Below are 12,194 nucleotides of genomic sequence, written 5' to 3' on the forward strand. Positions count from 1 at the left end.
CCAAAAAATGGCAGAGCCGGAAAAAACACAAGAACAAAAGGGAAAAAAGGGAAAAATATATCAAATAAGACAGAACACTTTCATTTTTTTTTTTTTTTTTTTTTTTTTTTTTTTTCTCTCTCTCTCATTTAACGGGAGCTTGGCACGGGAGAGAGCAGCCAAAAGAGGGCGGGACTCCGCTCCCCTCAGACCCACCGAGGCCGGCACCCCCAGGCGGGGATGCGGTGCGGGGCCGGGGCGGGCGGCCGGACACCGCGATGAGGGGCGCCGGGGGCTGCTGGAAGCGGCTGCGGCTCAGGGGCCGGCGGAGGAGCTCGGCCGCCTTCCTCCTGGCTTGGGCCGCCTGCTGGCTGGGGCTCAGCGCCTCGCTCCTCGCCCTCCTCCGCCGGGGAGCCTTCCCCGGGCGCTGCACGGACGAGAGCGGCCGCAGCATCCTGGCCAGGCTGGTAGGTGGAGGGGCAGGGCGGAGGGGAAGGGAGGGAGGGAGGGAGGAAAGGAGGATGCTCCGCGGCCCCGGGATCCCCGTCCTGGGGTAAAATGAGCCAAAAGCGGGTTTTAGGGTTTGCGCCGGGAGCGCTCGGGAAAGAGGAGCGGAGCGGGTTAAGGCGCGGAGCGGGGCTTTGCTTCTTCATTCGGGCTTTTCGTGGTGCCGTTGGTGAGAGGGGAAGGGAGGAACGCTGCTGGCAGTGAGACAATGGGCAGCAAGCACGAGCTGCCCCCCGAATCTCCCTCGGCTCTGTGTGATAGAGGACGAGCGATCACAGGCACGGGGAGGGATGCCGGGCACCGGGCTGCAGCAGGGGGGAAGGATCCTGCCCACCCCTCTGCGAGGGCACGGGACGGTGGGGAGCCCCCGAGCTCCATCCACTACCATCAGAAACCAGAGCAAATCGATGGATGGAGACCTGGTGCTGGGTGCACGGAGGAGAGACCTGGTGCTGGGTGGATGGAGAGCTTGCTGTGTGGATGGAGACTTGGTGCTTTCCCTTGGGTTCGGAGAGGATTAGGCACAGCTGCAGAAGCCCAGGCAGAGCCAGATGTCAGGCACCAGCTTGGGAAGTTGTCTCCATTGGTGTGTGGCAAGCGTGGTCTGAAGGTTGTCTTCGGAAGGTCCTTCCAGAGGAACGGTAGCTGAGAGCGCTGCGTCCCTCTGCTTGCTTCGGTGAGTCTCGGACAGTAGCACCAAGGGTTGTAACCAACAGGCTTCCTGAATGGCATTAGAAAGGGACTGTCCTAGTGGAACAGGGAGAAAATGAGCTCGTGTTCATCAGCCCAGAAGTAGGTCTTTGTACGCCTTTGGAGCACTGCATGAGTTTCGCAGCTCTTCAAAGTGCAGTTTGTGGCGAAACAGCCGGGTGGCTTTAGCCTCACGTCGTTCTCCAAGCAAAGTCAACTTCCAAAGAAAACTATATTGCTGGTCATCTGCAATGCATTCAGCAGGAGATAAGATGATGAATTATTTTAAACAAGTGGGTGATGACTGCATGGGTATATTCTCCTTCAGGTGATATTTCTGAGGGTTAATTTCCCTCTCGTAAGTAACATGTGCCTCTGTGTAGCTGTGTACTGCTCTGGGAAGGGCAAAGCAGCACTGTGTGCCTGACAGAGGCAGCTTTCAGCTCTCCGAAGGACCGCTTGCTGTTCCCTAACACCAGTCTTACCTTCGTTTATACCAAGCTACATTGCATAGTGATCAGTTCTGATTTTCTCTGGAGGGTTTCATTAATTTTGCTGCCTCCCCAAGCCTTGATTAGCATAGCATTTACATAGAAGAAGTACTTGATTACAAGACAGGACTCGTTCTCAGGCCTGATTTACACACAAAGTGGCAGTGGTGCAGCACATTATTTAAAATGATATAAATTCTAGGCAGAGTTTACATTAATTTAAACTTTTACATTAATTTAAACCCATCTTTTTAAACTTATCTTGATAAGTGAACTAAGGATATGAAAAATTATGTGGCCAATTTAAACAGAAACAGATGAATGAGTCCAAGCCTCACCGATGCTGTGTTTTTGTGTCTGTCTCATCAACAAATCTCAAAGTGCAGTCATTAAGATAGAGGTGTCAGTGTGACGGACCATTTCTAGAAGATTTTTTTTTTGACTTTAATTCTCCTGTTTATCAGCAGTCATCATGGTGCTATAAAATCTTGTATGGTGAAGTCTGCAGATAGTGCAAAGTTTCCTGGGTTGGTAAATTATAGAGAGAGCATCTTTTTGTTGCAGGGTAATCTGACTCACCTGGTTAAAGTTTTCAGCCCACAAAAATGGGCTTTAATAAAGTAAAATACAAGCTAATAGACCTTTGGAGCAAAGCAGAAAAGGCTATGCCAATAGGATGGAAGACTGTCCTGTGAAACTGCATGACTTTGGAAAGGATGTGGGGGTTAAATAATTGCTTCAGCATGAGCTACCAGTGCAGACTGTGCCTAAAAGGCTGATATGAGCTCTGACTGTATCCCAAAGGGAGAATTAGGGAAGGGCTGCTGCCTGTCTTTGACCATGGCGCTCAGTTCCGATGTTTGTGCTTCTAAGATCGGTGGGTGAAAATCAGAGAGAAGAAATGGGGAGAGAATAAGAACACAAAAATGATGCAGGGGCTGAAAAAACAGCTATCATAGTGAGAGGGCTGAGGAGCTAAGCTTATTCAGTGTATCATGCACAAGGCAAAACATAAAACACTTGAAGCTGGAATAAGGTGGGCTGAAGTACTGAGGACATAAAGTTGGGGTCAGTCTTTGCTGGCCTTTGAGGTTGTAATGAACAGGAAAATGAGGACAATTTTAAAATCATTGAGTGAATTGCAACTCACTACGTTCTGTGAGTAGAGAAACTCCTGAAAAGTGTTCAAACTGCTCTGCTGCTTTTTTATTAGTGGAGGAAATCTTTCTGAGATTCTTGCTTGCATTGGTGACCAATAGAGAATGTTACTTCTTTAGGGCCAATCTGTATTTTGTCACTGTGAGAGTAGGAACTCCTTGGGCAATTTATGTTTGCAGAACACTGCCCAGATTCAGTGTAAGAAGAATCACATTCAGAGACTGTTTGTCAGATACTGGCTGAAATGGAACAGGAGACAAGTCCCAAACAGCAGCCAGTTCAAAAAATGACTCAGCTCCTATGCCTGGGACATGTGAGACTATTTTTTCCATGACTTTTCCTCATTAATGCCATTAATAATGACATGATGGCAACACAAGAAAACAGGCTGCACGTTCACATGCTTGACTGCAGGTCTTCTGGGCATGGCTTCTTCTAGATGTACATGCCTATGGGCCCTCCAAGAGTGAATGTGGTCGATAAAGGGCCACAGTAAGACTGTCCACAGGGCAAGGGTTCACCCATGTGGACCCAATTACAGGACCGCGCCCTGATTCTCTTAATGTAGCGGAACAAGAATAAGGTTGTGGTTTTCTCAGTAGGAGAGCAAGGATTTTAAGTATAATTATATTTAAGCTCCAAAACAAAACAAAACAAAACAAAAAAAAATCCTTCTGCTTGTTATCTTTTCAAAAGTTGCCTGGCATTCCAGGCAGCAAGAGCTCCTAAACTACTTTTGCTGAGAAAATTACATTTCCTACTTAAAAAGGTAAAATACTTTTGTATTGCATTCATAGGAGCAGATTTTCAAAAGCAAGACCATTGATCTGTGTGCTCTGAAGTCTGTGGGCAGGCCCGGTGAATGTGCTTGACCATGCTGATTTAAGATGTGGATGCAGATGTGTGCATCACACGTGCACCCCCTGGGCTCGGGGTCGGGACATTGATGCCAGAGTTTGCCTTCATGGCTCCCCTTGCTGGCATTGAATATTTTCTTTTGGGCTGTGAGAACATTGGAGTGTATGTTTTATGACCAGCCCTCGTGAACTGTTTCAGCTAATTTAGCTAAAAATTTAGCTAAGTTAACCCTTTCCTGCACCATTCCTGGATTTTAGACTTAATCCTGTGCCCACTCCCTGGTGTGTCTTTTAACTCTGGGCTTGGAATATTGCCTGGCATCAGAATGCATTCTCCTGGTGCACACCTCAGAGGCTCTTCCAAGGAAACGCATCCCTTGAATTTTATACTCATGTTTCCTGTTTATGTAGCAGCAAGTCACAAATGAGGCGGGGGTCAAGCCAACGTTGCAAGTATTCCACATGCAGTCGGAGCTGCCAGCTCACTTACATGACAGCTGAAATGCCAGAAAGCAAGGAAGGAGGCTGACACTGTCAAGCCTCCTCCCAGCTGTTTGGCTTCCTACATCACCACGGTCTGCTCCCCTTCCACCAGAGAGCGGTGATCACCCCTCTGCTGATTCCCCCAACGCAGTCCCTGCAGCTGCACTTCTGAATGCCCTCAGGAATATAGCAACTGCCTACACTCTTGGACGTGATGGTATGGAAACAATTACGGGTTGAGGGAAGGACTGCTGAGGGAATCCTTGCAGTTCTCTTATGAATTTACAGTGGCCACTTAACTATCGAGCAGAAAAGTAATTTTGTTATAAAGCATGTACAAATTTAAAATTTCTGAAAGTTTTTGGCCCAAGAGGTACCGAGTACCACCTCCTTGCTTCCAGGCAGTGCAGAGGGAGGTTCTTACAGCTTCCTTGGACACCTTGAGCACGAGGCTGGCACATGCAGGACTGCTGAGGGTTCCAGCTATCCAGCTACCCATCCACAGCTGTAGTTTATGTGGGGATGTCTAAGTTACACTGTGCTGATTCTCTGCTTTTCTTCTGAGTGGTCCGTGGGCATGTGGTCCTGCTACGGTTATTCTTCTCTTTCGCTCCAGTGTCTTGACTACAGCAGCGGAGCCCTGACCGGCGACCTCTGTGAAGACCTGTGTGTGGCACAGAAGCTGGTGTACAAACACTGCCTGTACTACGACAGAGGGAAGAAGGTCATCCAGGCTGACTGGAGAGGCCAGCCCATCATCCTGAAATCCAAACAGGAAATCTTCTCCAGCTACCAGCATCTCAGCATGCTAGAGGAGGTGGAAATGCAGGATATCACCGAAACGGAGCTCCTGCTGATGGCAGCCCTGGAGGTCAAAAATGTTCTGGGTCTGGAACTGTCCAACAACACCATGGGGCCCCTGTGGACAAGGAAGAAGGGACCCCATTGGAAAGCACAGGTGGCCAGCATGTGGTCCTTGCTCCAGCAGGAGGAATATATCTTCTTCAGTTTGCTGCAGGACTTCAGCAAACACGTGCTACGAATTATTGGCTCTTGTGGACACTTCTATGCCGTGGAGTATCTCACAGCTGGACACGCCTGGCACAAAACTCTTTTTCCCTTGGAAGACATGGTTGGTCCCTCCCTTACTGGCCACAGAAGCAGAGTGAGAGCCATCATTGACATTGCACTCAGTTTTCTGGACATGGTGCAGCATTTCGATAACGATTTCTCTCACCGACTTCACCTGTGTGACATCAAACCAGAAAACTTTGCTATCAGGCACGATCTCACGGTAAGCTGGGGCTTTGGGGCTCTGTTGCAGCATTTTGAGGTCGAGTTCTAGACTGAAAGGGGCTGTGTAAAAAATGACAAGTCTCTCCTCATACAGTTTTTGGCCAAGGTTTTGCAAAACAAACACATTTTAAAAGTGACAGGGGAGACTTATTACTACTTCTTGTCATCATAATATGTGCAGCCACATCTCAGAGCACTAGATCCTGCTGCTTGTTTTGGGGGTTGTTTCTTCAGTTCTGATTTGTTTCACCTGCTCAAAGGTACTGACACTGACGGGGTCATATCCTTTGGATGTGGTGAGGGATGCCTCCCGAAGGCAAGGGGATCTCAAAAGCTGTAAATGAAGCTGTAACCTGAGTCCTGGCAATTATTTCTGGCAGCGATGCTGAAAGGAAAGCTGTTAGAGCCTGAACACTAAGTCTAGATTCTCTGGTCTGACACAAGGGGAACTCCCTGCATACAAACGTACACATCTTTTTGCTTTAGTGTTCAGATTATCTGATCTGGAAACGATTCGAGGATGGTGAAAAGAAACTCCTCAGTGCTGTTCCTGTTTGATTGTGCTTTGAGCGGCTGGAACTCAGAAGTGTATAGCTGTAAATGTTTTCTAAGAGGTGACATAGCTCACCACTATATTGCTGAATATGTATTCAGTCTGTGGACAGAAATTCCATGGATTTCAGTGGGAATTGTGTGTATGGACCGGAGCCACCGTGTAGTAAGCATTTGAACCAGACTCTCAATTTGCAGTGACGTCGGTGGAATTTCTGCACTCCGAGTGCATTCAAAATGTTGTCAGGAGCTCAAATGCTATTATCAGCACTCACGGACACTCCAATCTTTAGAGCACTAGATAAACATTGCCTAAGCTTATAGCCATTAAGAGCAATTAGAGTGCTTCCCCTTCACCTTCCCTTCACTTACATTGTTTATTCAGGTGCAATACAGCAGCTGAAGAGGGAATGGTTGGGGAGGTGCAGCAAGATACTAAGACAAGCATACCAGGATTTAGACAAAGTGCGATCTGACCGAGGTTCTTCGAGGCAGGCTTGCCTATCCTTTTCAGCTCTGCAGGCTGTAACTGCACATGGCTGAGCACACGCTAGAACACCTGCTTTGCTGCCTACTTAGAGGAAAATGATTTCACTTAGGAGAAGAGAAAGGATATTTGATGTGTCCTCCATTACCAGTCCTTTTGGTGAGGCTTGGTTTTCCAGGATTATCCCATGATTTCTGGGGTCCAAAGAGAAAGAGGTCGTGTCACCTTCTGGTATACAAAAGCCATCCAATTTAGTATTTTCTAGGAAAATTAATTACAAAAGCAAACAAACAAACAAACAAAAAAGAGCTGCTGCTCATGCATGGTTCTCTCAGTTGTACATTATGTACAGGCCATTACGTGATGGTATCTCCAGCTATTGCCCCACTGGGCTGAGAGGCAGGAGATGCCTACAGCCAGAAAGCTGGGGGAGGAATCAGAGATAGCTTCTGATGACTGACTGGGGGAGGAGGGCAAGAAGTAGGAAATCTGGGCTGCTTTCTCAGTCGTCTCCAGAATGGGGACACAACAAAGACAGATTCTCTTCTGTCCCACATCTGTTTTAAGCAATTTTTTTTACATGCTTGTTTTTCATACTCTGCAGGATAATAATAAAACCCCATAATAGTACCATTATTACTCATCCCAGTAATGGTACTGCTAACACCCAAAGAAATGTGTCAGGAGTGCAGTAGCTGGAGAATTATTTTCAGATGATGGGGACAGCTCTCCAGCCCTTGCTCCAGCCTTCACATGCTTTTCCTGCAGTACATGGGTGTAGAGATCACTGCCTTGGTGGCTCGTTCAGAGGAATTTTAAGATACCATGGAGCTATGTGAGGGGCAGAATTGGAAGAAGGTCTGGGTGAACAGGCTGTGCTCAGGGAGAGTTGCTTATTTTACCAGCACCTCGGAGCTAGAAAGATTGCTGCACCTTCGACACAGCTCTAAATCAGATCAGGAGCCAAGCTGGTTCCTTCCTGCATTTCCTTAGGACTCAATACCTTCATCTTAATTTCCAATCACTACAAAATCAAGATGTAGCTATTTCCAGGTTGTGTCACCCAAATCTATCTGTACAGCATCTGGTTGGATGCCCAAGCATTTTTGTAACAGGTGAATTTCAATGAAACAACCAAACCCTTTGGCAGCTGCATATTTGAGAACCGGGGCTCTGTTTTTTTTTTGTTTGTTTGTTTGGTTGTTTTTTTGTTTGTTTGTTTTGTTTTGTTTTGTTTTGTTTTCCTATCAGAACAACTGGTGAGATTGTCAAAGGTGCACAGTGCTGGCAAAGACCTGCTGGGAGGCTGGTGCAGTGACCGTAGGATGGGGGAAATGCTTCACCATTTTTACTGTCTCTTTGTCTAGCTACAAGAATCTCCAAAGAAGTTCATATCAAATCTAAAGAACGTTTAAGGAAGTAAAGAAAAAAAGAACAAAAACTGCCTTTCCAAATGTGTGAAATTCCCTAGGCTACGTCATGATTATCAAGCTCTCCAAGAAGCTTAAAAATACTTGAGTTTTTAAGCTATGCCTCATCTCTTTAAGATTTCCCCTGGGGGACAAGGGAGGAAGAAAAAAAAAAGAAAAAAGAAGAATAAAATGAAGATTAGATGTTCTTCTTTTGCCCGTGGAAGGTTTACTTGGCCTTCTACCAGACCAGACGTCTTTAGCTGCTGGGGTTGATCCAGCTCCTGCTCCAGCCACACGGTTCAGCTTCCCATGTAATTTTGGAAGGTTGAATCTCAAAAATGAGATTATCCTTTGAGCCCAAGTAACCGTGCTTTGCCCAGGTCCCTGCAACATTATTTCGGCCCCTATGAGAGTCTCTGAGTCAAGGTTCTGAGTGTTAAGTAAGTGTTAAGCATGGCTCTGAAGGCATGCTAGCGGCTGCCTTCATAGCACTCAGGGGAGACTGTTTCCACTGTGTTCACCCAGAGCTTGTCTCTGGGCAGCTGCCACCCCATTACCAGCTTCCCTTCTTCCCCTGATTATTTCTGTGATTTTTTAAAGTGAAGCATTCATGGGTGGAGCGACACTGACAGAAAATGAGCCTGCGGCCTTTCAGTCTGAGTGGTTTCAAATCCAGCACAGGCAGCAGGTATCCAGACCCCTTTGTGCTGCATAGTCAGTGCTTTGCCTTGTGTCAGGGTGAGAAAATTGACCGATCCCTTCAGTCCTTATATTTTCTGCTGAGAGCAGACTAGGCTCCATTACGGACCTTACTTCTGGACAGACTCCTCAAGATCCTCACACGATAAATGACAATAACTGTAGCAAATACTCCCAGCTTTCAGCAGCCTCAGGGACCCGTTTCTACAGCCGCACAGGTACAGCTGGATGCAACGGCAGGTTTGGAGGAGTGGTACCAGGGGCAGGTACTTCTGTACTCCTCTCCACAGCAGCAAAGTTTGGTCTGAAAGGTGAATTGCGGAACGAGACCATCTGGCCTGCGGGTAATTTTGCAGCATCATATAATTAAAAGGTTGAGTTGCCATCTGCATAAACTGCAACAACAAGTAAATCAATCTTCAAGGTGGATAGTCCTGGTTTAAGGCAAATCAATCCAGTTGACCTCAGGGACGCATACTGTCCGCATATAATTTTCCCTTTCCTGCTGTGGTAAGCACTGGCTGCTTTTGTTTAAGAATTGGTATTCATAAGACCACTGCTGCTCGGTTACGCTAAAGAAAGCCTTTTCATTGAGATTCTGGTTCACCACAGGCACATGATCTCAGCACAGCACTTCCAAGGGAAAGGAGCTTGCTCAGCCCTATCCACAGTCTATGCTGTACCAGTTTTGATGGGTTGTTTTGATCCTCAGGTGGTGGCCATCGATGTGGATATGGCCTTTTTTGAGCCCAAAATGAGGGACATCCTCGAACAGAACTGCACAGGAGATGACGACTGTAATTTTTTCGATTGCTTTTCGAAATGCAATCTGAAAATCAGAAAATGTGGAGCACAGAGAGCCAATAACAACTTGCAAGTGAGTAGACACAGCTGCTTTATGCATCCATTTCTTTTACAATCACATTGACTATAAAATGCATGGTATGTACGAGGACACCGTGCAGCGCAGATTGTCACGTTTTTAAATGTGGCCACATGAGTGCCAGTCCCATTCAGAAATCCCATCTTGGGGCAGACAGACCTTTATATTCACTAGCATTTATTTGCTGTGTTTTCAAGTAGCTGCTTCAGAAGTTGTTTGCCCAGTGCCTCACGTGTGAGTGGAGGCAGGAGGAGCAGGGCATTACCATCACTGCCTCCACTAACAGTGAAGTCAAGGCTGCCTGACTGTAAGCAGTAGGAGGCTGTGGCTGCTGTTCTCCACTCTCCAGCTGTAGTACAGAGATAATACAGAGAAAGGGGTCTGTGGCTTTCCTTGGCTTGGATTGAGGTGTCCTATAACTCACCCAGATGGTGCTGTTGGGATGCACTCACTCAACACAGAGGCTCGGGGGCACAGCTCGGTTGCACTTTGCTTCCCAGCCTCCCCATCCTCACCACTTGTTATGCAGAAGAATGAGAGCAGCCTGAGCAGAAGGGGTATTCCTCAGCTAGAGAACAGCCTCTGTACAAACTCCTTTTCTTTATCTTCCTCTGAATGGCTGAAGGCATTTTGGATTCAGCTGCTACAAGAGTAGAGACGTTTTGCTTCAGTCCAGTGCATTCGTTAGTTACAGCTCCTGCAAGACAGCAATCTGCTCTTTTTGCTTTCCTCAGGTTATCTGTGACAAAATATTCCGCCGCTGGTTTTCTCCCAGCCTCAGAGGGCCGCTGGTTTCCTTCCCCCTGCAGCCACAGCTGCAGAAGGCTGTGCAGGAGTGTGCAGAGCCGGGGCGTGCGGATGCTGCCGTGCCCCAGAGACCCCTGAAATCTCTCTCCGAATTGTACCACCTGCTTCGGGTCAGCCAGCGAGAACTGCTGGGGGCAGAGTAGACACAAAAGGCAGAACTGCGAAGGCCACAGCACAGCCACTGCTACGGGACAACGCGTGCGAGGCAGCCTGTGTTTTCTGTCCCCCTCCGTCACCCCTCCTGCCCACTGCCTTACATTCACGGTGTGCAGATTGTTTTTCTGCTATGCAAATGAAATTCATGGCTGCAGGTGCAGCACGTCCTGTTAATATACTTTGAAGTGTGAAATTGTTTTACATTACCTGATTCCACTCTTGCCTGTTTTCCCGAGCTAGTGCTAGTGCGTCTGTCTGAGTGCTGGGCATCTACTGAAGTGTGGGTGGTGCTCTGAACATGCAAACAGTACGTGCAGCACATCTAATATCAATAATTAACACAGGGGATGGTTGGGTGTGGAGAAATATGTGCATGATGTTTATTTTTATGTCACTGTAGAATAAAGATTTTAAAAGCGAGGACAGAGTCTTCTGTATCAAGAAAAAAAAAAAAAGTTCAAGTAGGGAAATGCATTGTTACGTGAGTGAAGGGTTGCTTTTGTACAAAGCACTCCTTTCTGATGTCCCCAAATGCATTTTCTCTGGTGTGCTGTATTACTTGTGCCATAGCTATTTTACTGGGGAGAAATTATATGACGATGGGAGAAATTACGTACTCTGGACTTTTCTAGAGCAAAATAATTACTCCCATGTTTAGTTCCCATGTGGATACTCATATTTTGCAGTGAAGAAGTATGAATAGTGCCACTGAATTTTACCACGTGAACAAGCCCTCAGGCACTTGAACATCCAAGCACTTGATAAGAGGCATTAGTTTGCCAGAGAGCAGCATTACCCAGGAATGCCAACAATCTGTCCTTTGCACTGAACAGAACAATACTGAGACCCTGTGATTTCTTACTTTTTTTTTTTTTTTTTTTTTTTAACGAACAAAAGGAAATTTTCAGAATTTCTGATCTTGCAGTCGGTTGCAAAAATAAATGTTCCTAGATTTGTTAAAAATCATTAACTTTTCCTCTAAAACTTCATAGCAGTGTCTGGAGAACCTAACACACAGGTTCAGAAAACATTGTGTATATTTAGTCTCAATATTGGGTAATACACCCTTGAGCTCTTTTTGGCATGAAGACCTTAAAAACCCCACAATCAGAAATAAACCAACAGCCTGTGACAGCTCTCAGCTCAGAAGGACTCATCAGTATTAAAGCTGACATTACTGTTTCGTGGATGTGAGGCACGTAGCAATGCCTAACCTCTTTTATCTTTATATCCCTCAGCATTATGATGGTCCTGAAGCCTGGGAGCACTAATTATATGTAAACTTTCTGTTTCTGAGCAGCAGTAGTGCTTCACAGTGATGTTCCTGAAGTGACTGCCTGTGACCAGAAAAATGTGAGCTGTTTAGGGGAACTTGATACTTAACCAAAAGTAGCTCAAATTTTCAAACTGGCCTTAGTAAAAACAAACAAAAAAACTATTTCTTGCAATAAACGACTGTAATTTTAAAAACCACTCAAGTACTGAAAAAGCTTATAAAGAGTACAAGATCAGCTGCCTTGCCAGGCAGGGGCTGTACTGAAAGCAAACTGCTGCCCAGCCAGAACTAGATCTTCAGAGCTTCTGGCTCATCAGGTTGTGTTCAACCCACAGTTCTCCTCTAACCTGAGAGACAAACAATATTTCGCTATTTTAAGATCACCCTTTGCAAAAGCAGGAAAACAAAACAGAATAAGAAGAAGCCTGAGTTCCACAGAAAGTCCTGTTACAAAGTTGTGA

General features: G+C 46.4%; 1 protein-coding gene across 2 annotated transcripts; it reads left to right on the plus strand.

Moving 5' to 3' along the window:
• The first annotated feature begins 92 nt into the window (after positions 1-92).
• On the plus strand, positions 93-10,898 carry DIPK1C (divergent protein kinase domain 1C). Of its 2 annotated transcripts, none has more exons than XM_035319309.1 (4): positions 93-446; positions 4,782-5,459; positions 9,324-9,488; positions 10,229-10,898. In XM_035319309.1, exons 1-4 carry the CDS (start codon positions 258-260, stop codon positions 10,442-10,444), a joined length of 1,248 nt encoding a protein of 415 aa, XP_035175200.1. In that variant the 5' UTR covers positions 93-257; the 3' UTR covers positions 10,445-10,898. The 2 variants fall into 2 exon arrangements, with proteins under 2 accessions (XP_035175200.1, XP_035175201.1); XM_035319310.1 differs by lacking the exon at positions 93-446 and adding an exon at positions 1,195-1,469.
• The last annotated feature ends 1,296 nt before the right edge of the window (positions 10,899-12,194 follow it).

Source organism: Oxyura jamaicensis, chromosome 2 (assembly GCF_011077185.1).
Source record: "Oxyura jamaicensis isolate SHBP4307 breed ruddy duck chromosome 2, BPBGC_Ojam_1.0, whole genome shotgun sequence".
Classification (NCBI taxonomy): Eukaryota; Metazoa; Chordata; class Aves; order Anseriformes; family Anatidae; genus Oxyura; species Oxyura jamaicensis.

Bases quoted from the DNA above. Each gene is read 5' to 3' on its own strand.
- DIPK1C (XM_035319309.1), top strand. From the start codon at position 258: ATGAGGGGCGCCGGGGGCTGCTGGAAGCGGCTGCGGCTCAGGGGCCGG. The intron at 5,460-9,323 runs GTAAGCTGGGGC...TTTGATCCTCAG, and splicing joins CTATCAGGCACGATCTCACG to GTGGTGGCCATCGATGTGGA. The intron at 9,489-10,228 runs GTGAGTAGACAC...TGCTTTCCTCAG, and splicing joins GAGCCAATAACAACTTGCAA to GTTATCTGTGACAAAATATT.